At 36.0% G+C, this 25,262-nt stretch overlaps 2 protein-coding genes across 3 annotated transcripts in view; one reads left to right on the top strand and one right to left on the bottom strand.

Moving 5' to 3' along the window:
- Positions 1-47: 47 nt before the first annotated feature.
- Positions 48-15,575, top strand: LOC306878480 (dysbindin-A). 2 transcript variants are annotated; one of them, XM_079430885.1, is made up of 10 exons: positions 48-507; positions 1,148-1,201; positions 1,835-1,885; positions 2,039-2,099; positions 2,189-2,321; positions 3,821-3,953; positions 4,621-4,643; positions 11,165-11,320; positions 11,928-12,071; positions 13,217-15,575. In XM_079430885.1, the coding sequence occupies exons 1-10, from the start codon at positions 452-454 to the stop codon at positions 13,504-13,506; spliced, it is 1,101 nt and encodes a 366-aa protein (XP_079287011.1). In that variant the 5' UTR covers positions 48-451; the 3' UTR covers positions 13,507-15,575. The 2 variants fall into 2 exon arrangements, with proteins under 2 accessions (XP_079287011.1, XP_079287012.1); XM_079430886.1 differs by having other exon boundaries at positions 90-507; positions 1,838-1,885; positions 13,217-15,041.
- The window catches only part of LOC306878479 (protein Jumonji-like), a 53,988-nt gene continuing 44,284 nt past the window's right edge, over positions 15,559-25,262 (bottom strand). Inside the window, exons 8-18 of the mRNA XM_079430884.1 lie at positions 24,653-25,131; positions 23,473-23,565; positions 23,254-23,372; positions 22,138-22,208; positions 21,844-21,958; positions 21,642-21,747; positions 20,707-20,889; positions 20,435-20,559; positions 18,835-19,012; positions 18,570-18,677; positions 15,559-17,445 (exon numbers count right to left, since the gene is read on the bottom strand). Of these exons, the coding sequence (XP_079287010.1) occupies positions 17,272-17,445; positions 18,570-18,677; positions 18,835-19,012; positions 20,435-20,559; positions 20,707-20,889; positions 21,642-21,747; positions 21,844-21,958; positions 22,138-22,208; positions 23,254-23,372; positions 23,473-23,565; positions 24,653-25,131 (1,751 nt within the window). The 3' untranslated portion in view covers positions 15,559-17,271. The remainder of the gene's footprint in view (positions 17,446-18,569; positions 18,678-18,834; positions 19,013-20,434; positions 20,560-20,706; positions 20,890-21,641; positions 21,748-21,843; positions 21,959-22,137; positions 22,209-23,253; positions 23,373-23,472; positions 23,566-24,652; positions 25,132-25,262) is intronic.

Raw genomic sequence — 25,262 nt, 5'->3', positions numbered from 1 at the left:
TATAAATATATTGAACCGGTTCATTGAATCGAAACGTATACTGAACCGATTCGCTGAAATAAAATGAGAGAATCACAGAACAACACTTCAGTCACTTTCACTCTGAGTTGGGGGGCGTGTGTTTAACTAGTAACTTACAGGAAGGACACACGTTAGTACAGCTATCCGACAGACAACAATTTTAATTTCAGACAAACTCGGTGTGATGATAATAAATGACCCAAATCCACTATTGATCATTGAGAAGGCAAAACAGTGGCTGCACGAATGAGCCAACTAACGTTAGTCCTGCAGACATTGTCCGACGGAGCAAAGCCCACAACGGGACATTAGGACATTGTCATCTGACAAAGGATGACTGAAGCCCTCGTGAAAGACTGTAAGCAAACACAGATCTAATCTAAATGTCATCCATCAAGTCTGTGTAGAAGGATTAAAGCTTATCAAGGACATGTTTGAGAATTTCAAAGAGAGACTGCAAACGGTGCAGCAGGACTTCACATCAGGGTATGTTATTTACCGCCTGGCTGCTTTCATACTCTCCAGAGTCTTAGTAAGATGTTGAAGTAGCAAAATTAGGTGTAAGTTACAGGTATTACATAATATTGACACAACTCCTGCTTTGGCTTCCTCACGAGGGTGTCCACTATTCAGCGGAGATCCGAGAAGTGTATGCTAGCTAATTAGCCTGCTAATCGTCTCACTTACAACAAAGTGTGTAGTTTGTTTTTGTCTTAGATATTCACAAAACAAGCATAAATAATGGGTATAAAAAGAATGTGTGTTAAATAATGTATTTTTATGGGACGAGGGACCCATTCGAGATGTTCAGTGTTGTCAAGTTAGCCGCATGCTAACATCTGCAATCTGGAATTGTACTAATAACTTTCAGCTGACCGTCGTGTGATGGGCGAGACAGCATTTCTGCGTTTTATGACAGCTTTCTCATATAAAACATTTTTTATTTTTAACACGGTGGAAACGAAAATGTTTCCAAATGACACTTGGTGCTTTAATAAATGGGTGCAGTAATAAACCGACAGCACTTAAACATATTTAAGTAATCGAACACAAATAAAATATAGTAGTTTTGTACTTATGGCGTGTTATTTAGATATTTACTTATTCATATTTTAAAACTTTTCAGAATCAAGACCCTAAGCGACAAATCCAAGGAGTCGAAAGTGAAGAAGAAACAAAGGTAAGCTTCTATAGCAAGTTTAAAACCTCTATGCATATAATAATATAATATAACATAACATAAAAAAAGTTTATTACAACTTTAATGTCATGTTTTATTTTTTTCTGAGCAAAAAATTTAATTATGACTATCATACATGTTTATCATGATTTACAGAAGACACCCACTAAAATGTAATATAACAATAGTTAATGTAACGAAAAAATATATTCAAGCGTATTTAGAGCAGGAATCATTAAATGACATTAAAATACTCAAAAGGATCACAGTACAGTCCCCAAAACTAAATAATTGTAATTTTAAATCTTTATGAATCTTTTCAATGATCCTTCAAACCACTAAGTTTTACCCATTTGTCAGCGAGAATAATTAAAATGTAATATAATATAATTTAGTCTGATCACTTTTTTTTAGTTTAATAAGTACAGAATAAGTATGTTGTTTCATTTTAACATAAATCTATATGTTACCCTGAAATATTTGACACTTTATTTGCATTTAATGTGCTTTCTATGTATAAAATGCAAACACCAAAATTGTATGTCTCATCTTTTATATTTTTGTATGTTTTTTAATATTTAATATTTATATGTATATTTTGTTTGTTTAAATATTTTGTACATATTCTCCCAGAAGAGATGAATACTTTCCACAATATTCCGCTGGAGTCGAGTTGCTCAGTCGGTAAGTGACTTTACATTTTTCAACAAATGTCTCAAAAAATGTCAATGCAGTGGAATCCATTTAAAGAGACAAGGGAATACTTTCGTAAATACCTGAAGTTGATAAATGTATTCATAACCATGTTTTGAAATGTATGGCCTTCGTCTTCACCAGATATGAAGACACTTGGGTGGCTCTTCATAAGCGGTCTAAAGAGTGTGCTAAGACAGGGGAAGTAAGTTCACACATCTAACTCTGTACAGTTGAGGGTTTGTGGTGTTGTAACTATGGTAACGAAACTCTGTGCTTGTCTCTGTCTGTCAGACGGTGGATGGGGACATTGTGATGCTGTGTGCACACTGGGAGAAGAGACGAGGAGCAGTGCTGGAGCTGCAGGAACAGCTGCAGCAGATCCCTGCTTTCCTCTCGGACCTGGAGACTATCACCTCACGTATCGGTGAGACTTTCACAAACAGTCATAACACAATAAGAAACTTATTCAATGACAAATCTGAGATATTCATCGTTAGAGAAGGAGGTTGTTAATATTACCTTAGTTTTAAACGGCTCATTTGGATTCACTGACAAATCTTCCTCTCTGCCGTAGCTCATTTGTACTTCCATGTTTTGAATCTTTATCCCCAGGTGACACAATCTTTCTTGTCTAGCCAAATTTGAATATAATATAACACGAGCTGCTGTGAAAGGAAGGATCAGTGAATAATGACCTAAATTTCCACATGTTCCTCATACAAATCTATGATCAGTTCAGAAAACTTTAAATAAAGTTATATAAACTACTTTTTATATGAAATCATTATTGTACTTCTCATCTGGCCTTAAATGGAGCTTTTACTGTGACAGTAGAGAAATAAGATCACCTTGACTGCCTTTGCAAAGCTTCACACTCTGTGTGTAACTGCGATACAGGACGGTAATGAGAGTGTTTCCTGTGGAGCTCCATCTGCTGATGTCAGTCGCTGTTGTTCATGCTGTAACATTGCACCTATAGGCTTCAGGCATTAATCTTCAGACTTGGCTCCTTTACAAAATGTATTGTGCAGCCGGAGACTAAACAATAGCCAGATAAATTCTAGTGGTTGCTCTGATCGTTCATTTGTTATAAGCTCTTTTTGCTGTGTTTTCTTTTGTAGAGTTGTGGACAAAAGAAGTTTTCTTTGTAATACTGTATGTAGGCTAACTGTAGTTAGTACAACTGTGATGCATTTTTCTGGACTCTTTCATGAATAGAAGATTCAAAAGAAGTAATAGAAATAGAAATAATCTGTAACATTATAAATGTCTTTGCCGTCACTTTTAATCAATTTAATGCATCCTAATAAATAGGTTAATAAAACAGTACTGTACTGTTTAATGCAGGAAATGCAAGAAGTGAACTTCTGAATGTAAATGGAATTTGCATGCTTGTTCAGTTGGTTTCCTGCTTTATTTATACACATGAAGTGATCAAGTTTAAATACCTCATCCTCTTCCACCTTCTTTCCAATCTAAGCAGATAAGACATATTACATTCCGTCAGAGGTTTCAGAGCTCGAATTCAGAGAGAACTTTAAATTCTAATGGATTTATATCAAGGGGAATTTTTAGTGTAGCCACTTGGTGGTGTTATGTAGCTGTATGAAGTCCTGCCTCTCTACTAACTCACAATGACACCAAACAATTTGCCTTTTTGTCGATTATCTTTCACTATTTAGTCTGAGATGTAATGAGTATTACTGACTGTACAGACGAAATGTACTTTTCATAATGGAAATTACAAAATGTCACCATACCTTGCATCTGAAATCAGAACTGTAGAACTCATTAGCTGGTTGTAATAGTATATTGTTCCAGTTTGATAGGATGGACACATTCATAGGGGCTTTGGCATTTTTTATACTGTACATATTATTTTCTTTAACATAAACCTTATTACTTTTTCATGCTTTGGCACAGCTCATCTGGAGGCTGACTTTGAGGAGACGGAGAGTCGTCTGCTGTATCTTGAGGATTTGTGTGCTCAATGTGAGCATCAGCGCTTCAAGCACTTTCAGATCTTGCAGCTGGAAAACTATAAGAAGGAAAAAAGGTAAAAACAGTGCCCCAGACAGTTTGATGTGCCCTTTATGTCTATTAAATAAAAATAACTGCAGAACACAAAGGATCCGTCTATCAAGGGTTTGCCCCTTTAACTTAATGAAAGAACAGAACATAGCATGTCCTTTTGGCAATATTTTGCACACTGGCAATATTGAGGACGTATTAGAGCATCCGTATTGAATAAGAGTCTGAACAAGCAATATGACACCTGCTGTTTAGATTTGCATTGTAATGAACACTGCACACAGTGTGTTTTGAAGATTTGCACAGAAGCAGTGAATAACCACATGCAGATATAAGTTTCATTGAAAACACCCGAATATCCTTGTACTCTATGAAACACAAACAAAATATAGGCTAAAGGAAAGCATGTATGTGTATTGTGTAATCTTACAGGCATCTGTGGTTGTTTTGATGCTGCGTGCTCTTACTGTTTCAGCCTGCAGCTAAATCATACATCTCTAGCTTTGCCCAGTGAGTTGGAAAGCAGCTGGGCTCAGTTGTCAGTGCCAGTGAAAAGCTGTAGCCTCTTTATCTCAGGAATCTGGGCCTGTTTTAAATGGGGCTGACTTAATATGACATCTGGTGGGATCGTGTGCTATTTGGTTGGCTATAGATGTATACATTAATGTAACCCCGCTTTATTTGTTTTCTAGGAAAGAGCTCGAGTCGTTCAAAGGTAGGAAATATTTTTTTTTAAATCCCAAAAAGCATAACCTGCCAACCTCCACATCTAATACTAGTATAATATATAGATAATATATGTGTTTAGAAATTAAAACATTTGTTTTATTTAGAATTCTAAAATGTATTTATATTTTTGGGTTGGTGCAATACTTTTCTTTTTTTAATTGAAAATAAAAATAAAATAAATTCATACTTTTAACATTTAAATTGATTAAAAGTGACAGTAAAACTTTAACATTGTTACAAGAAAATTTCAAATTGTATTCTTTTGAACTTTATATTCATCAATGAATAAATGTTAAGAAACGGATCATGGATTCCACAGAAAAATGGCAGCACTGTTGTTGATTAACGTTGCTAATAATAAATTAAATATTTAAGCACCAAAATTAGCATATTATAGTGATTTCTGTAGGATAATGTGACACTGAGGACTGGAGTAATGGCTGCTAAAAATTCAGAAACATATTTCTGTGCTTGCCATCACAGAAATACACTTTAATATATATAAAACAAAACAAATAAGAATACGAATATTTCACAATACTAGTGTTTTTACTTATTGATCAAATAAATGCAGCCTTGATGAGTATAAAAGCCCTCTTTTAAAGACATTAAAAATTCTTAATGACCCCAAACAGTTGAACCAGCGTGTGTATAATTATTTATAATTATATAATTATTTATAATATTATAATTGTATTTATTTATTCATAATTATGCATTTTAATTATGTAATTTCTTCGACTTTATTTTATAATTTCTTAGACTCGTTAATTATAGAGTATATGAATATGAAGTATAACTAGTTTAGTGAAAGGAATGAGTCAGTGACTATTTGATTTTGATTTAAAGGTAGAAAGAAGAACGGTCAGAGAGTCTACAATGGTTTCTTATTTGGTGGAAGTGTAGGTTTACTAGGCATAAATGGATCACAGTTTATTCTTTTTATTATATTATTTAGCATTTTTATTTACCGCATGAAGCTGATTTAGTGCTCAACATTGAGAAGAACTGTGTAGTAATTACCCAGGCGACACTAATTAACCTTAGGGAGGGCAAAACTGCTCTAGTGCGTGGCCGCTGCCTTTATTTGGTCTCATGATGCCATTAATTCCACACTGACCTCCAAGGGGAGGCTGCCTGCTCCATCTGTTCATACCAACAGTCCAGTATAAATAACAATCGCCTTCATCATCATAGCTCCTCGATGTATCAATTAGATGTTGTACTAAAAAGAAATAGTCTTGAGGCGAATGTGTATCATTGTTCACTTATCCATGCCCTTTATTTACAGAAAATTCAGGTCCTCATTGTTGGAAAAAAAAAGTCGAGATTAAGGATAAGATTTGTTTTTGTTTTTTTAACATTTATTTTGCATCCTTGTCTTTGTCACTGAGAAAGTGGTAAAGACTGTTTATAACACTTCCTTTGGTACGTAGGTGGTGTTGCTTGAGATTGGCTCGTCTTTTGTGTGGGCAGTGTGCTCAAGACTTCACACCTTATACTTGATTATTTATTTATTTAGCTTTTAAAATGATTATTTATGTTTCTATTAATTCATTTTTCCTGTCTGTGAGCAAGTGAGCTGTGCTTTGCAGTGTAAAATGCAGCTTTAATAGATTGATCGTTAACTGGAGTTTCAGAGTGAATGTGCTTCTTTGTCAGATTGCAGTGTTTTTTTGACACTGACTAACTAATGATTATTTATACTAATACTGACGTTATGTTCTCTAATTGTACCATTAATCATAAGTGTAGTTGAGTGTAATAAACAGTATAAGATTGGCAGATTAGTCCCAGATCACAAAGCGATGAAGGCAAATATTTGACATGAAACTCAGTTTCCTAGAGACCCTCACCCCTACAGGTTTGTGAATGGTACGTTCCCTGCTTTCCTCCTCACTCCAGCTGCATCTCTAGCTCTGTGTCCCTGAGCAGGCAATGTCTCAGCATTCCTGGCCATAGAAGAGCTGCTCATGGAATAAAACGTGCAGCAGAATATAAGATGTTCATTTAGCCGTTCTTCAGATTGACTTGAACTGCAGTCTCTGGCGTATCGGTCCTGCTTTCAGCTCATCCTCACTCTTCAAGGAGAAATACAAAATGTCCACATCGGGAACTCTGGACAGCAGCATGAGAGATTCTTGTAGGTTTCCAGGCACTCTTTTTTTTGTAAGGTTAATTTGATGTGCCAATGTATCACAGTTCTGGCGGTATGTCAAGAGATCTGAATTGGTGGTTTCCAGTCATTGTTAGTCATCTTTGGGTTTGGTAGGCTTAAGTAATGGAATTTCAGCACAGATTAAGATGCCTACAATGCCTTTTGTGTCTCTTTGCCTTTTAAGTACCAGCTATCATAATGCAAGCCTATGCAGTGCATAGAATTAAACTTTTATAAAAGACTTTATGGAAATGTTGCTCTAAATCTGTGCAAAAGACCTTCTGGTCATCGATAGCAAGTTGTTGTAGTTATTAACTTTAAGTTGGGGTTATTTCTGCTGTGCTATGTGTGGAGAGCATTGCTGCAATGTGATGTTTTTAAGAGCCACAGTGCTGTTTGCTTAATTTGTATGCCTTCATGCTTCACTTTGACTTGTAAATTGGGGTTTAAATGAATGGGTTGTAGATCTGTAACCTCTAGGGGGCTCAAGCAGTACAATCTCAAAAAGTTATCTCAGAGATTCAGCATACATTAGAGAGTATTGACATCATTAGCTGTAATTAGAAATATATTACAATGGAATGAATGCTTAACATACAAATAACATGAAATCAATCCCATTGTTGGGACAAGATGTAATTTTTTAATGTTTATGTGACAGAATTGTTAAAAAATAGTTATAACGTAATTATATTATTAGAGTTAATAGTAAACATTATGCTTAATTGTGCCTTTATCATTTCTTCTGGCATTGGTTTAACACCATACAGCATGTATGTTTATTTGATATTTTTTAAAATATTTTCTCACTTGAATTATTTGAGCAGTTTAACCCATTGAATGTTATCTATTAGATTTCATCACAACAACATAACTAGGTATGAATTGATATGCATTTTAATATAAATTAAAGGAGCATTTAGTATTTGTCTGTGAACATGTTTTTTGCTTGACATCTCGAGGTGGTTGTGGTGGGGTCTGGTCTGGTCTAGAAGACAAAACTGCAGAGCTGCTGTGCAAACTTGTGGCTATAATGCACACATAAAGTTGAACCTTTAAGAATACCTTTAAGATGATTTCATCCCCACAGTATTTTAAAAGGTTGTAGCTCCTGATTTGTGGGAGTGTGAAGGTTTCTTACTATGTGTTTCTGACACAAAGAACCTTTAGGTTTAAGAAATACAGTAAGAAAAGGATCTACTCGTACAAACTCATTGTTCATTCTAATTGAGTGCAGTTAGACCGATGACTGATACTGAAACATCCATGTGTTGAATGATCTGTCAGTTCAGAAGACAGTGTTTGCCCATTCTTCTCTCTGCTTCCTCTTCCTGTTGCTGGATTCTGGGGTTCTGTTCTGTGTGTGGAGGAAGGTCAGCTCATTAGAATGAGTCATTTAACCTGTCTGGCCTTAGGGCTGATTAGCTTCAAGATGCCTCATCTTTGATCACCACGCTAATATTTGTTTCATGCTCCATTTTCCTAATAGAAGATTGATGGAGATTTTACAAAAATTGTCATCAGTAAAATTTCACAGTGAGTAGATTATGCAACTGTGTTGTTGAAATCTCAGCTGTGGTTTTCTGTGCATTGGCCCTCACAAATGTTCTTAACATGTTTCCTTCTTTCTGAGGAACGTGTGGAGGATGTGAAGTGTGATCAGAGCGCCTGGGGCTCATCTCGTGCCGTCATCTATGATTAGCTGTCACACACACGCAACGGAAAATGTGACAGAAGGCACAGCTTATCCCCGCAGATTTACTTCTTTCATGCAGTATCCATGATTTAGTTCTTGTGGACATGGAATCATTCAAGGAGGAGGAAGCTATTCATTAGCATTCCCATTTATTTTAATGGCACTTGCTCAGGAGCTCATGGCTGCTCTGTTTTTTTTGAGCCAATTACCTGAAGCTCAAATGCATTAAGTAGAAATAAAGCAGCTATCCTGATCTGTGACGTCAAATGCAATAATAAATCCATTTCATGCATGTAGAGCCCTTCAAATAAGTTGAGTAATCTACTATAATTATGAAATAATTAAAGTGTAATTAATTAGAAATAAACTACTGGGCGAGTTTGGTTTAATTTAGATTTTGCTCACCAAAATCTGCATTCATTTGATTAGAAATACAGTAAAAACATTAATATTGTGAAAAAACTGTTTTCTATTTTCTGTCAAGAAACATTTCTTATTATCAATGTTGAAAACAGTGTTGCTTAATCTTTTTGTTGAAACTGTGATACACTACCATTAAAAAAGAAACAGTGATAACAATTATTTGTAATTGAGTACCAATAATAACTGAGCACCAAATCAGCATGCCAGAATGAATTTTAAAGGATCATGTGACACTGAAGACTGGAGTAATCGCTCCTTTGCATCACAGAAATGAATTACATTTTCAAATCTATAAAGTAGAAAACAGTTAGTTTAATTGCAGCCTTGGTGAGCATAAGAAGTTACTGGCTTCTAAAAAAATCTTTGGAATGAAAGAGTTAGGAATATTTCCTTGCATAAAACAAACATTTTTTGCCTAAAATCTTAATATTGACTTAAAAGAGTTATGCTATTGTCATTAACATCAAGCCAATATTTATATTAACATTACATTAGAATCAATTGTTTTACTCCTATACCAGGTAGTGTTATTACTGAAGAGATTGAATAATGTGAAATATCGATTTGACAATCGTTAGGGGTTGGACAGGTTATTACCGTAGGTGGCATCAGAGGAATGTCAACCAAATATTATTGCTGAACTAGTGTCTTGAAAATACATGCATAAAGATTCGGTTCATTTTAAATCTGCTTTGCATCAACTTCAATTACTTCATTTACATTTTTGCAAGGCTAATATAGTGGCGAAATGGGCAACAATGGTTTCCTAGTGAGCATGCTTACATTCAGCTCAGAACTTTTATTTAACACTGTTGAACCTGCATCTGTTTAAAAAGAATGTGGTACAGGACTGTGGTTAAGACCACATCCAAATAACAGAGGCACATTTAACTGCTTTATCAGTGGACTTCTTTTCCTCACACAATATACAGGATGATTATGATGGTAGACAATGCCTGCCCATACAGTATTTGATGGTGCTATGTGCATACTTTCATGTATTAAAAGTTTCTTTCTCCAAAATGCAGAGTGATTGGTGACTAGGTCTTGAAATATTTTGTGTTTCATTCTAGAAAGTTGCATCTAGGATGTGTCACCATAAGCTTTGGCAGGATGTTTGTACCGTACATTTTTAAGCGTACATCACACCCATAAATACCACAGGCAAACTTCCTGCTTTTCAGAGACGTGTATGTACTTCCTGTGAACGATAAAGAATTTAACTGCATCTTGTGTCAATTATGCTTTTGTGCCGCTCACACAAAAGAAGCGTTGCGTTCTCCTCCACTACTAGAAAAGATTCACATTCTCCGGTAAGCTAGCATGCTGGAAAGACACTTGTGTGGGATCTTGTTCTTTGATGTGCTGTAGAAAGCATGTTTGACAGTGTATGCAATGTTATGTTGAAGTTCAGATGTCAGAGGTTTGGTTTAGATATTTGCAAAGTGTCGTGGGAAATGCATATCAGGCAGATATTGGAGCTGGTATTGTGTTGATATTGTAACATTTGTGTGTGGAGTTGGGCCGTTTAATTCCAGAGATCTCAGAGAATATTCTATATTTAAATGTGTTTTTAGAAAGCAACGGGTTAAAAAAAATGGAACACTGGGATTTCAAGAGTTCCAACATTTCAGTGCTGTTATAATTATAAAACAAAAGTTATATAAGAACACTAGTATTCAAAAGTTTGGGGTCATTTATTTTTTAAATTTTTTTTTAAAGAATTTAATATTTTATTTAGCAAGGATGCTTTAAATTTATCAAAAGTGGTTGATCAAAGACTTTTACATTGTTATAAATAAATATTTCAAATAAATGTTATTTTGAATTTTCTCTTCATGAAAGAATCTTCAAAAATATCAGTTTCCAAAAAAAATATCAATCAACACAATCAATTTGAACTATGATAATATAAGAAATGTTTCTTGAGCATCAAATCAAAAGGATTTCTGAAAGATCATGTGACACTGGAGTAATTGCTGATAAACATTCAGCCTTGCCATCACAGGAATAAATTACATTTTAAACTATATTAAAATAGAAAACAATTATTTTTAAATTATGTTAATTGAAATACTATTTAATTGTTATAAGCAAATGTTGCATGTTTCTGCATCAATTCTCTGAGGGTTAATCCACTTCCCTTTTCCAGTTCATTTTGTGCTTCCATCCCCCATCTCTCTCTCTCTGTCATTTTGTAACCTACTTGGTGTTTTATATCTCTCTTTAGCGGAGCTCGATGCAGAACATGCCCAGAAAGTGCTGGAGATGGAGCATGCGCAGCAGGTCAAGCTAAAGGAGCGGCAGAAGTACTTTGAAGAGGCATTTCAGCAAGACATGGAGCAGTACCTCTCCACAGGATACCTCCAGATCACCGACAGGAGAGGTCAGTTTCTTATTTTCGAAGGACCACTTCTGCACATACTTGTTCAAATGTCTGAAATTGATTCATAATGCACTTAACAACCCTTTTTCTTTCCATCTTTACTCTCCTTGTGTAGTGTCTTATGTGTTTAGTGGCAAACACATATGACAGTAAACAGTGTTTTAGAAGTCAAAATGCGATTGTTCTGTTTTTCTTAGTAAAGTGTAGAAAATAACAGCAAAATAGTTTAAATCACAGCCACTCTATATGATGTACTGCTCAAGGCTGTGTCCAACCCTTCATGAATATTTAAACATACTGTTACTATGTTAAATGGGAGGTTAAAGCGCTTGTGCAAGGATGTTGATGCTAAACTGATGGTCTTCTCTTTCCTCTCTGCTGCCTTAATGCTGCCCTGATGTGTGAGGTACTCTGCTTTCCCCTGCATCCCTCATTCTTCTTTGTCTTAGGCTCCTCTGTTCGTGTGTCAATCTGTTCACTGTATTATGTTGTGAAATTTGCTTGTGTATTCCTGAACTAAACATGCTGTTCTGTAGGTTTTGAAGTGAACAGTCGGTTTGGTGTTTGAGTTCACGAAGTGAAAGGTTTATTTATTTCTCTGGGGCAGATCCAATAGGCAGTATGTCCTCAATGGAGGTGAATGTTGACCTCCTGGAACAAATGGATCTCACGGATGTGTCCGATCATGAGGCTCTCGATGTCTTCCTCAGCTCCGTAGGGGAAGAGAGCAGTGCTCAGTCTCCTGACACAGGTTGGGCTTTACTTTTTAATGAAACTTGATTTCGTGTTTGTTAGGTTTTTTTCCCCTCACATTTATTATAGAACAAACACAAAAATAACTAATGTGCAAAAATCAGAATCAGTTTTATTGGCAAAGTGTGCTCACACACAAGGAATTTGTTATGGCACTGGAAATCCCAGTATCTCACTGAAATCCATGATAAAAACATTTTACACAATTATATGTATAAGTTGTTATTTACAAGGGAAAAATAGGACAGTGGTGGTGCAGAGATATGTTGTTTGTGCAGGTATATAAATAGAAAATGTAACAAAAATAAGTAGGTGGCATAAATAAGTATATAGGACATATTGCACTCAGTAGAATTGATGTACCGTGGAGTCTTTATTGGGGAGTGTTAAGTGTTCATAATAGAGATGGCTTGTGGGAAGAAACAAAACCAAAAACTTAAAAGAACAAAACCTGAATTTGTTTTAATGTGTTTGGATTTGTTCACACTACCACAATTAGATTTTAGGACATACCTAACTCAAACCACATTTGTAAATGTGGACTTTTTGCAGATCCATTTCAGTTTGAGCTGTCTGATCAGAATTTAAGAGTTTCCTCACATCTCAGAATTAGAATACACTAATATTAAAGTTCTATACTAGTTTGTCCAAATAAATTAAATATTAAACACTAAAACCAAAATCAGTTGTTGTAGCACATTATAATGCTATGAAAAATACATATTCATTTTGAGATTTGCTAAAGATTTAACAGCGTTATTCATATTCATTCATACTGAATTCTGAAAAAAACAAAATGTATTACATTTCCACAAAAATATTAAGCAGCACAAAAAATGTTTCTTGAGCACCAAATCAGGATATTAGAATGATTTCTGAAGGATCATGTGACACTGAAGTTATATAGTATTTTACTCCATCCTCAACTAGTTTTATTATTCAACTAAATACTTCAGATACTCAGAAAATTCAAAAAGATTTGTGTCTGAGTGCAGGAATGAGTAGAATGACTGTGAACACATTAGACTCTTACCTGTCTCTCATAGCATGCAAGTATTCAAGGTTGCGAATGCACTTCAGGACTAATTATATTCTGAAATAGATGGCGTGACACATTTTAACCTTGTTCTATCTGTTCTGCAGGTGGTCCAGCTCTGGAGCCTGGCTTGTCCCCCTCAGAGATCAGCCTGAAGGTGCCCTCACAGACAGAGCTACGGCACCCCGTCTCCTCCGTCTCATCCTCCTGCACCGACACCATCAGCGGCATGACCGAGGGTCCGGATGAAGAGGACGCCAGCGAGGAAAGCTGTAGCGGAGACTCTCCACTGGTCCAGTCAGATGAGGAGGAGGTACATGCTGACACAGCCCTCATGGGCCTCCCAGAAACTGAGCTGCTCAAAAGCTCAGACGACAGCGACACACAGGCCCCCTAGTGGCCACGGATGGCAAACACACTCGTTTAAGTTGGATTTTCTGGATGAAAACCTGTTTTACATCAAGGCCCAGACAGAAGGCGTGCTGAAGACCGGCCTGATGTTTCTTCATGGCTTAATGCGACACTTTGAGATGATTTTGGAGCCTTATAGAACACTGTTCGTGCTCAGCCTAGAGAAGCACCTCTTTCTCTTAGCACTGTGATTTTTGTTTTATTCTTTCCCAATAATAAAAATCAACTCAATGTATGACACAATTCTTCATATTACCTATTGCATCCAAATTATATAATAATAAACATTTTACAGTGTTCCCGCTAATATCACTTATGTATGTTGCATGAATTTGTAATGCAGAGCTCATTTTTGCATATGACATTATTGAGCCGATTGAAAGGCTGAATTAAAATAAATATACATTGAAATAAGAGGGGCCTCAAAGACAGTCTCAATCTAGGACTGATATGTCATATCATAGTGATCTAAGGCAAATATCTTCCACTGATGACTTCAGAGAGTCTCTGATATAAAAATAGCTGGGAACATTTGGACCATCTGTGGTTACAGAATTTACAGGCTTCCCGTACAGCAAGCTGTTGCTCTCAAACCCGGTTACCTCTGGGGAAGAATAAAGAGTTATCACAGTGAAATTAAGGCAGCGAGAAGAATGAGGGTTAAAAAGGAAGAGTAAAATCTGACTGCATGGGTTTTGATAAGAAATGCCTTCAAGAACAAGGGATGTGTGAATTGTTTAGGGTCAGTACAATTTATATTTTTGAAAGTCTCATGCTCACCGAGACTACATTTTGTTGATCCACAATGCAGTAAAACTTTTATATTGTAATAAATTTCCAGGTGAAAAAAAAGTATTAAGTGCTCTATTTTTGCGCTCTAATTTTGTACTTAATATACTAAAAATGAGTCTTTAGTATTTCTTAAGATAAGCTTAAGATCATCTAAGTCACATATTTATGGGACACCATGAATATGAACTAAAATGCGCTTTTAACATAATATCTCTGTGCTTAAAAATTTATTTAGTCACCACTTGTAGTACACAATTGATTGCAAATATATATATTTTTTTTTTTCCATTTTACACTATTGACACACTATTTCCTTTTTTTTTTTTTTTTTGGATATTGTGCAGTTGCTTTGACACAATTTACATTGTTAAAAGCGCTATATAAATAAAGGTGACTTGACTTGACTTGTCCCAAAATAGCACAGTTGATTATACTTACATGATCTTAAGTTTATCGTAAGAAGTACTAAAGAATCATTTTTAGTATATTAAGTACAAAATTAGTCAAATTAAAAGTATATTATGGAAGTGCACTTTTTTCACCTGGGTTATTACAATTAAAAATAACAATGTTGATTTGGTGCTCAAGAAACATTTCTTAGAATTGAAAACTTTATTTTTTTGATAAATGGAAAGTTCACAAACAATTTATTTTGTAACACTTTAAAATTACTGGCACTTTCATCAAATTAATGCATGCTTTCTGAATAAAAGTATTAAGTGCTTAAAAAAAAAATACTGAAATCAAAATAAACATTTTAAATGATAAAAATATATAACACTCCAACAATAAGGTTTCATTTGCTAACATTAGTTAAAATGAACTTTTTTAGGGGAGGGTGTCAATATATACTAAATATTCAAATCAACAGCCGGTAATATTAATGTAGCTGCGCTAACATGAACTAACAATGAACAGTTGTATTATTTTAGATCCGTTATCAACAGATACCGGCTATTTAATTGTACATGCTTGTTTCCCGTTTTTAGATTACATGGGCCATCACCTAACATTCAAAGTTAATCTTTAAAAACACTATTAACTTAATGCTGTTAAATGTATTCTTTTGAATAGACATTTTTCATACTGTACATTATAATTTTGTGATACCAAAATTGACTTTTAGCATTTTCAAATTAATTTTATTTTGTTTTACATTTGTAGTGTTGTATGTATTGTTTGACACTAAATAATGTAGAATTATAATTTTGCTATTGTACCAGTTATTGTCCATAAAATCAAAAATACTCTGTGCAGCTCCATAAAAAAAACAAAAAAAAAAACAACTAGGCCATTTTTGTAAGGATTGACAAGTGATTTATTTATTAAAACCAAAAAAAAGTAAAAAAAAAAAAGTAACCAACAAGATCTCCACTGGACTGGAGGACTGAATAACAGTGCATATAAATTAACAGTACAAGGATCAGGAGTATTACTGTATAAAATATGGTGAAAAGGATAACAAAAAGAAAAAGAAGAACGAAAGAAAGAAAGAAAAACATTTTAAGGCCATAAAAAGTATACAACCACATTTTGGAAACACTTCAGTTTTTTTAAACCTTAAATACAAGTCAGTCATTTGGAAAGGGGCGACTACCGTGTTTGATTACAAGACTTTGATACAGTCAGTGCAATGGGTAGCTAGGCCTACACAATAGTTTACTTTTGGGTAAAAGACATTTCCTTTTGAATAAAAAAATTAAAGCTAAAAAACTAGGGATCACCACTATGACATACTTCTCAGTGATTTAAGCAGCACTTATTTTTTGTATGTTTTTGTAGCAACCCTGTTAACATCTAATTTATATTGATGAAGAAACCAATGTAGAAGTAAGGCTTTTTCTTCATCTCGACCTTCTCATCCAAACCCCTAGAGACCCGAACTCAAAGGCTCAATTTAACATTTACAGGCATATAAACATATTAGGGGATTTTTTTGATAGATATTAGTATTTCACAATAATATTCTATGAAAACAAAAGAAAGATTTAATTCTTAACGGGAAAACGAAACACTGGTAACCAATTACAAATATAAAGTCAGGGGGACAAAAGTTTGTGGGATAAAAGAGAAACTGCATTTACAATTGACATAGCAACTTGAAAAACAAGCACAAACTGCCCTCAGGAACAAACTTGTTATTTGTACTCCAAAGATGTTTATTAAAAGGCCTCAAAATGTGCTTTTAAAAGAGGGGAGTTTCTAGTGTACTCACACAAGGCCTTGAGATCTCCAGATGGGAATTCGCAAAGGAAATCTCTTATCGGTGCCATCAGAAACATTCACGGGCTCCTTCACATGTTAGATCTATGCAAAAGTGTCAAGCCCGCAATTTAAAATAGTTTATTTTTTTTGTAGCTAGAGAAAGAAATGCCAGTAACCACGATACATGCAGCGTTTGATGTGTGGGCTGTAATCAAGCATGTTCGTTCTTGTTCCTGACAGCTTTAAGACGTAATAAATGTGAGCCCAAGAGACAAACAGGCCGTAAGGGTGATGGAGAAAAGTGTCACTACAGCACCAGTTAAACACAAATGATAGGAATAGTATAGGATATATTTATATCTATGTATACGCATATCTATACTCGATTTAATGCTAAAACAACCCGAAAATACTCATCTAAAAACCAATCTCAATACTAGTGCAAAAGGTTGCGTGCTTGTTGGATGAGACCCAATAGCCTTATGTCAGGTGCCCCAAACAATTGTGCATTCGCCCCCTTATATTTGACGTGAAATGCGATGTAACATTTAACCTCCGTACATTCAATATATTGGACTAACCAGCCAGTTACTACACATATCTGTAATACAAAAGTGCAATATAACAGCTTGTTGTATTGATATATTACACAGTAAGTACAAAGAGTATTGAAGAGTGTTTGTACACAAGTATTAGGAGCACCTGATATAAAAGAAGACCCGGAGGAATGTCGCTGACGGTCTGTCTGGTCTGGTTAGGAGCGGCCAGTGTTATTTGAAGCGGCGCTGGAGAGGGGAATCAAGGCGGAGCTCTTGTTTCTGGGGCTTCGTTTTGCTGGTGTCTTGCTGGGGCAAACGGCTTTCTGCTTCACTCCACCCTTCTCCAATGCTCTGCCACAAACTCGATTCACCAGACCGTTGATCTGCTCCTGCGCAAAATAGGGTGGGATGCTGGAAGTTACATATTTACACTGAGAAGTTTATTTTAAAGAGGAATACCATATTATATTAATAATGTGATTTATACAACAAAATGCTGTAATTAGTACAACATCGCACAATACAATGTGCTCAACGCTTCATTTGACCTTCCAGTGCGACCCAAAGGATCAGTTAGAAAATAGATTTTTAACCTTGTTATTCATTATAATTCCAAAAAAAAAAGATCCCACACACACACAGTTTTACATTTTTATTTTCTATACTTTTCTTGCCACTTACTGAATTTAACATAATAATGTAACAACAATAATTTAACATAATAATGTAACAAACAATGAACTAGGAATCCAATGATTCTGACCGATATTCAAATTCAATACTATTTTGATTAATTAAATAAAATAAAAAATGAAAACACTACAACTAAAGTCATTTTAAATGCTACAAATGAATTTATACATCATAACATTATAAATGTTCTGTATAAAAGGGACATTCCTTTTATGATATCAGCAAAGTAGTCAGGAAATGAGCAACTACATCATATAGTTACATTTTTCTCCTCTTTTTTTGAAGTAAATTAATACTTTTATTCAGCGAGTATGCATCAAATTGAGCAAAAGTGACATTAAAGACTTTTACATTGTTACAAAAGATTTGTATTTCAAATAAAAGCTGTTTATAAGAAACGCTACTTGAGCATCAAATCAACATATTAGAATGATGTGTGAAGGATCATGTGACATTGAAGACTGAAGTAATGGCTGCTGAAAATTCAGCTTTGCCATCACAGGAATAACTAAAATAGAAAATGGCTATTTTGGATTGCAATCGTATTTCATAATATTACTGCTTTTATTGCATTTTTAATCAAATAAATGCAGCCTTGATGAGCATAAGAGACTTCTTTCAAAAACATTAAGAAATTCTTACTGACTCCAGACATGGTAGTGTATAATGAAACAAAACGTTTGGTTTATATTTAGTATTTTATATTTTATGATTTTAGTTTTTGATTTGATTTAGACAAAAAAAAAAAAAAAGCAGACAGTTTAATGCATTTAATGCTACTCCCAGCTTTTATAAACACTTGCTGTAAACAGTAAAGTACCTCAGTGTAACGAAACATCATCTTGAGGCCACGGGGGGACCTGCGCTTCTGGATGTATCGAAGAGCACATTCCAGACAGAAAACCACATTGTCACTCTCATGAACAACCTGTTAAAGACGAGACAGGGAGACTACAGTTTATATCTTAATATGACATATTATAGCATAGCTAGACCAATTAGCCTGGGGAAATTCCATCATAATTTAAGACAGACCCCTCTGTATAAGGTATAAGATAAAGTGATGTGTAATATTGTAAATTTACCATGGAGACGTAACACAGATGCTGACACACTTGACAGCGTCTGTCAGCCGTGTCTTCTGTAAATCTCGAGCGCTGCTGCTTCTTCTTGTCTGCTTGAGACTCGCAGTGTGTGCCGTAGCGTGCAGACAGACGGAGCCCGGCCTCGAACAGATCCCTACGCTGGCTAATCTCTTCATCCCTGAAAAAGTACGGAACAGGAATTTTACCCAGATTTGGAAAATATCAGAATATTTTCTGTTTCTGAAAAATATTAACCTTTAAAAACACTATTAATTTAATTATTAGAACACTAGTATTTTCTAAAAAAGTCTTAAGTTTTAAGTCCGTTATTTCTATCTTTTGCTGTAGTGTATCAGTAGGAAATATCATTTTATATTTCCAAGCATTTATTTTGCTATTAATTGTAATAATCCAGTGAGATTTTTGTTTGCATAACAGCCAGTGCTCCACAGAGATCTGATCTAATCATCATCCAGTCTGTCTGCAATGACATGAAGAAACAGAACAAACTGAGACAGACTAAATCCAGAAGAACTGTGGCAACGTCTTCAAGAAACCTACCTGCAAAGCAACCTGAAAAACTATGTGCAAGTGCACCTAGGGCAAAAGCTGCTTTAAACACAAAGGTTGGTCACATCAAATGTTGATTTAAATTAGTTAATAGACGTTAATTAATAAGGAAAATCTATTTATGGCATTATTTTTTGACAACATCCTCATTTTACAGCATTTTTACACAAGTGCCTAAAACTTTTACGGAGTGTCTATTTACACTAAGTGCAAATAGCCCATCTTGTTGGCAAAGGCTATTTACACTAACTCCGCCCACTAACGTGTGATTGGGTTAGTCAACATTAAAAAAAGAAGCTAGTTTAACATCAGTTTCAGTGGCGTAGATGGTAAGGCATATGCTTTTTGACGCGATTGACCCATTTTTTTCTCCCTTTTCAAATCTCATATCGCATCAGAAAGGCATTTATTTTCAATAAAAATTAAAGAAATAATCAAAAAGTTGAAAATAAAGTATCGGGTAGGGTTAGGGTAGGTGTAGGGAGGGCTTTATTGTCCCAATAAGGTGGCATCCATTTAATAAATTTGAATTAAAATTATAATTTACACTCAGTACATTATTATTGCGTACTGTTTTATAATGTACTACAATACTGAGGTGCAGATAATTGCTACATTTGCAATAAGTAGTATAAATAGCAGAAAATCTTGCTATTTTAACATAGTGTAAATAGAATCCATTGCTATTTGCACTTAGTGTAAATAGCATCTGTCACAAAACAAATATGCTATTTGCACTTGGTGTAAATAGCATCTAATTGCTATTTACACTGAGTGTAAATAGCGTCTATCGCTATTTACACTTAGTGCAAATAGCCGCTGCCAAACTTTTAACAGTACTGTAGCTTTGCTGGTAGGTTTCTTGAAGCATCTTGGAGACGTTGCCACAGTTCTTCTGGATTTAGTCTGTCTCAGGTTGTTCTGTTTCTTCATTTCACAAATCTCAAAATGAATATACATTTTTCATATTACACATTATAACACAGTAAACTTGCACTTGTACCATTTAAAACGATACAACTATACAGACCTGAGATCTTTGATGAGACTGGAGACTGCATTCATGAGCTGCTTGTTGTCCCGCTCACATGTAGTGATCTGGTAGAGCAGTTTCTCTGTGGAGAAAGGCTCCTCTACACGACGCCGTTTAAGGTCCTGCAAAGCAAACACGACACTCAAGTGTGAAAGCACCATACTCCCACTGAAGATGGCCAAAACCTCACTTCAAAAATACAGCTCTATTTCAGCTGAACCAAGCCAAGTTCCAGCTGGCTTTGTCCGTCCATGAGGAGAGTCTCTTACCTTAGCTGCCTCGTAGCCCAGTTTCATCCACTGGGGGTTGGCGAAGTGCACTGTCTCTGAGACACTGTAGCCACAACACACCTTAGACACAAAGGTCCCAGGGAAACATACCATGAACTGACCACTCTGTTGGACAGTCCGGTACACTTTTACCCCCTTTTGACGGAGCACCTCTGGAGAAATCTGTCATGAGGATGAAGAGATAAAAGTGAAATGAAAAATAACATCACATTAAACCACATTCTCCTTTTTATTGCAGAAAGACAGTACATTTAAAGGGACAGTCACCAAAAATGGACAATTTTGCTGTTCGTTTTCTGTGGAACACAAAAGAAGATATTATGAAAAGTCTCAGTGTTTGAATCCATCTCTTGAGGCCACGAATTTAATGCGTAAACAAACCTGCATGACCGTGGTAACCTGGGATTATCAGAGATGGATTTATTAATATTTTATTTTGAATTAAAAAAGTATTATAGAAATTATTACATTATTATATTAACCATAGGCCTAGGCTACCAGGCCGTATTGCGTTAGTTAATGGATTTACAAGACTGTGGTATGGATAAAAATGTTTTATCCATTTCTAGTAATCCCAGGTTGCTATGGTCACACAGATTTGTTTAAACTCGTGGCTGCAAGAAAAATATGTCGTTCCCTCAACATAAGTTGTGGCCACAAGAAATGGATGTCGTACCCTCAACATAGCATCTTCACGACTTCACATTGCATGGCCCCGACATATTATCACGTCCCCACAAGTTAATATGTCGTGGTCACAACAAAATTAAGTGAATCGAACACCCCCTCCCGGTCACCGTAAGAAAGAAAGTGAAACAACAACATGAGGGGAGTGATTATGGCAAAATGTTTATTTTTAGGTGAGCTGTCCCTTTAAGGGAAAAGCGGTGCAGAAGTCATTGTTTCTGTCTCACCATAATGTTCCTCTCTAGCATCTCCAGCCCTGGAGTGCCGTTAGCCTGTAGCAGTGTGTGTACTACTTTGTCAAGTTTTGATTTCTCTTCAGCTGGAATACAGTACCTGAGGATGAGAGAGACACATTTATTAGGGAACATGCCATTTGGGTCCAATTTAAGCCAGCTGCAATGTTTGATAACAAATTCTTTAAACTCTTACCAAATGCAGTCAGCACCAGTGTGTAGGTAATCGATATACGGAAGGCTGTTCTGGTCCCGACACCAGCATGAGGTAGAAAAGACCATGCCTATGTTCAGCCAGGGGATGGTCACTCCTTCATGCAAACACAAACAGATGTACTGAACACTTACTGCTGCACAGATTCAGCAGCTTTGCAGGAAGATTAAATATGCACATCATTCTAAAGGATCTAGTATGAGAATATAATTGAACTCTTAATCATCAAGATGTTTTAATGTATGCATTAAATTTTTGTTTTTCAGAAAACATTACCTGGCACAGCACCAAGATGACGTAAGATGGATCCTGAGTTATTGGGAAGGACAGTAAGATTCCATCCATGCCTTGGGAACAAGACAAACCAATTAGAGTTTGCAGAGTCTGTCAATATTTCATGCACATTTTGTTTATCTTCTACAGGTAAAATTTTAATATAAGGTTGTATATATTGTTAAAGCACTAACATTATACAGAATTCATAAATATCAATAGTAAGGTTAATTTACACATATACTTTTTACAAGGGTTGTGCAATATATCAGCTAATATTGCATTTTGTGCTCATTTCCTATGTTTTTAAGTTAATATTTAAAAACACTCATAATTCTTAAGTCACATTCAAGATATTTCAGAGGCAAAAATGGTCCATTGTCTGTTGTCAACAGTGTAGTGATGTACGAAACAGCTCACACGGTAGTCACTGTCAATGCAAGCAGCTTCTTGTTGGTCAGTTTGGTGAAGCTGCATGACCAACTTGAACGTTGCAAAATCTGTGTGCGGAAATCTTTCACGCACACGTAAAATGAATAATCATTTTTTATAATGTACATTGAGATGCTTAAATTCACTTAATATAGCTTTGCATTATAGCACCTCGTTTTAACAGGTGACATTAGATAATATATTATGAACAATGAAAAATAAACATACATCATATATTTCTATGAAATATAATATTTATATAAAATAAAATGTAAATTTACAAAAAAACAAAAATTGTAATTGATGCATTAAATAATTAAATTGATGCATTAAATACAAACTTAAAGGATAGTTCACCCAAAACTGAAAACTCTGTCATCATCTACTCGCCATCAATTTGTTCCAAATCTGCATGAGTTTCTTTCAGCAAAAGAAGATATTTTGGTCACCAAACAGTTGATGGTAGCCTCTGACTTCTATAGTATGGAAAAATACTATGGACGTCAATGGTTACCGTCAGCTGTTTGGTTAACAACATTCTCCAAAATATTTTCTTTTGTGTTTTGCAGACTAAAGAAACCCATACAGGTTTGGAACAAATGGAGGGTGAGTAAATGATGACAGTATCAAAATGTTCACTTTTGGGTAAACTATCCCTTTAATGTAAAATGTTTTTAAAACCCTAACTTTGAAAATGGCTCAAGCTTTCCCACAGGAAATCCACTTCCATGAGTCTTTGTGTCAACCCTCCCACAGTGCACAGCAACATGGCATTCCTTTTCCTCAACCAGTCTCCAGTACTCCCTCTGCAGCAACAGTTAAAAGAGATGACAGTGAACATGACTAAAAACAACATCACTTATTCCTGCACATCAAAGAAAACATCTTGTCAACATGAAGATGTACCTCAACTTCAGCAGTGTCTGGCTCTTTGCTGAAGCACATGTTCATAGTGTTCCTGGCTGCCCTGTAGAATGTCGTCAGCGAGAACGACTTTCCCTGGGAAAGACAGACAAACAATGAGCGTCGACACCAAAGACTGATGCTTAAAGGGGTGGTTGACTGCTTTTTTTTCTAGGCTTGATTGTGTTTATTGGGTGCAGTCTAACACGTGTTAATGCTTAGTTAGTTATTCAACACTGCTCTCTGTCCCTTCTCCTATGAACGCTCTGATCATTTCCTGCTTTTATGAAGCCCCTCCCTCAGAAATACACAATGGGCTCAGATTGGTTAGCTGGCCCAGTGTGTTGTGATTCGCTAAACCACCTAGTGTGCGTGCAGAAACGTCACGCCCCTCACCTCAGTGGCATGTGCTCCGGTGTTGTTTTGTAAACAATGGCATCGTCAATATTGCTTATCAATTTGAGCCCGATTGAGACCCGGAGAATATTAGTGAATAGGATCATGCAGAACCTGTGCAAGCACGGCTCTTACAGGACGCTTCAACAAGTTTAGCCGTTATAAATAAATAATGAGAAGAATAACAACATGCAGTAAACGGTAAAACTGTTTGCACTACAAACCAGTGTGTTCATAATTAAGATAATACATTCAAATAATATCATAAGAAACACAAATTTTCAATATCAAGCAGCAAAACGAACAGTTTTGTACAGCTAAAAATAGCTGGACGCGGATGAGACCAGAAGCTAGACCCACATAATTTACAAATGGCCCATTTTTACGGTAATAAAAAGGTGGATATGAATAGATTTTTTCACGTACCCCTAGATTTGACGGCATGGCAACAACTCTTACTCTTCTCTAAAGCACCGCAACATGGTCTCGCACTCTTTGTTGCATGTAAATATCAGGGTTTTTGATGTCACCAACCTGGGAAGTAGCTCGTTGTAGTCCCTATGAGCCGTTTTTGTAGGCATTAAAATGCCATAATTTTAAAAGACAATATCTCCGTTTGCATTGAACTTTCAGCATCATAACTTTGCAGATATTGTTTATGCTCAAACAGCAACATTGCACACTAACTAATAAAGTTAAAAAAGTGAAATCATTTAATCAACCACCCCTTTGAAAAAGACCATATTCATAAATATAATTATGTATCCAAAACGTAAAGCAAATATACCCTGTTTATGCACTTGTGATGTTCATTCATCACCCCTTCATCTTCCCCTCTCTTCTCTAGTCTTCTCGGCCGGGTGGTCTTCGCTGTGGGGTCGAGCTCTCTGAGGTGCTCACGCGCTCCGCCCCGGTGCAACGCTCCGTTCACCAGCCCATTTTTGGGCTCGAAGCGTGGAAGCAGCAGAGCGGCATGCTGGGATATGTCTCCCTGGCCCTCTAGGGGCCCACTTCGTCTCTCCAGGGCCTCCTTCTCCGCCAGCACTTCCTTCTCCAGCTGGGCCCTCTGGGCTGAGGACAGGGAGTCGTAGGAGAGCAGGTACTGGCAGTACGCCTCCTGGAGCTTGGCCAGCCGATCTTGAGCTGAGCGCGGGATGCCCAGCAGATCGGCGAGACGGCCCCACGTCTTCAGGTCTGTCACCTGCTGCATTCCCCCCATTTCATTGAGGATCTGGAAGAATCTGGCCAGGTCCAGCTCACAGCCGCCTAAAAGGCAGCAAAAAATATACAAATGAATCACCACGCTGGCTGTTTGCAAATGGCTGCTTCTATAATTTCGCTTCACTTTTATCTCTAAATGTATGCGCACATACCCCATTAGTCACAGGCTTTCAAAC

The sequence above is a fragment of the Barbus barbus genome (assembly GCF_936440315.1).
Source record: "Barbus barbus genome assembly, chromosome: 12".
Taxonomy (NCBI): Eukaryota; Metazoa; Chordata; class Actinopteri; order Cypriniformes; family Cyprinidae; genus Barbus; species Barbus barbus.
This window is presented reverse-complemented; position numbering and strand designations above follow the sequence as displayed.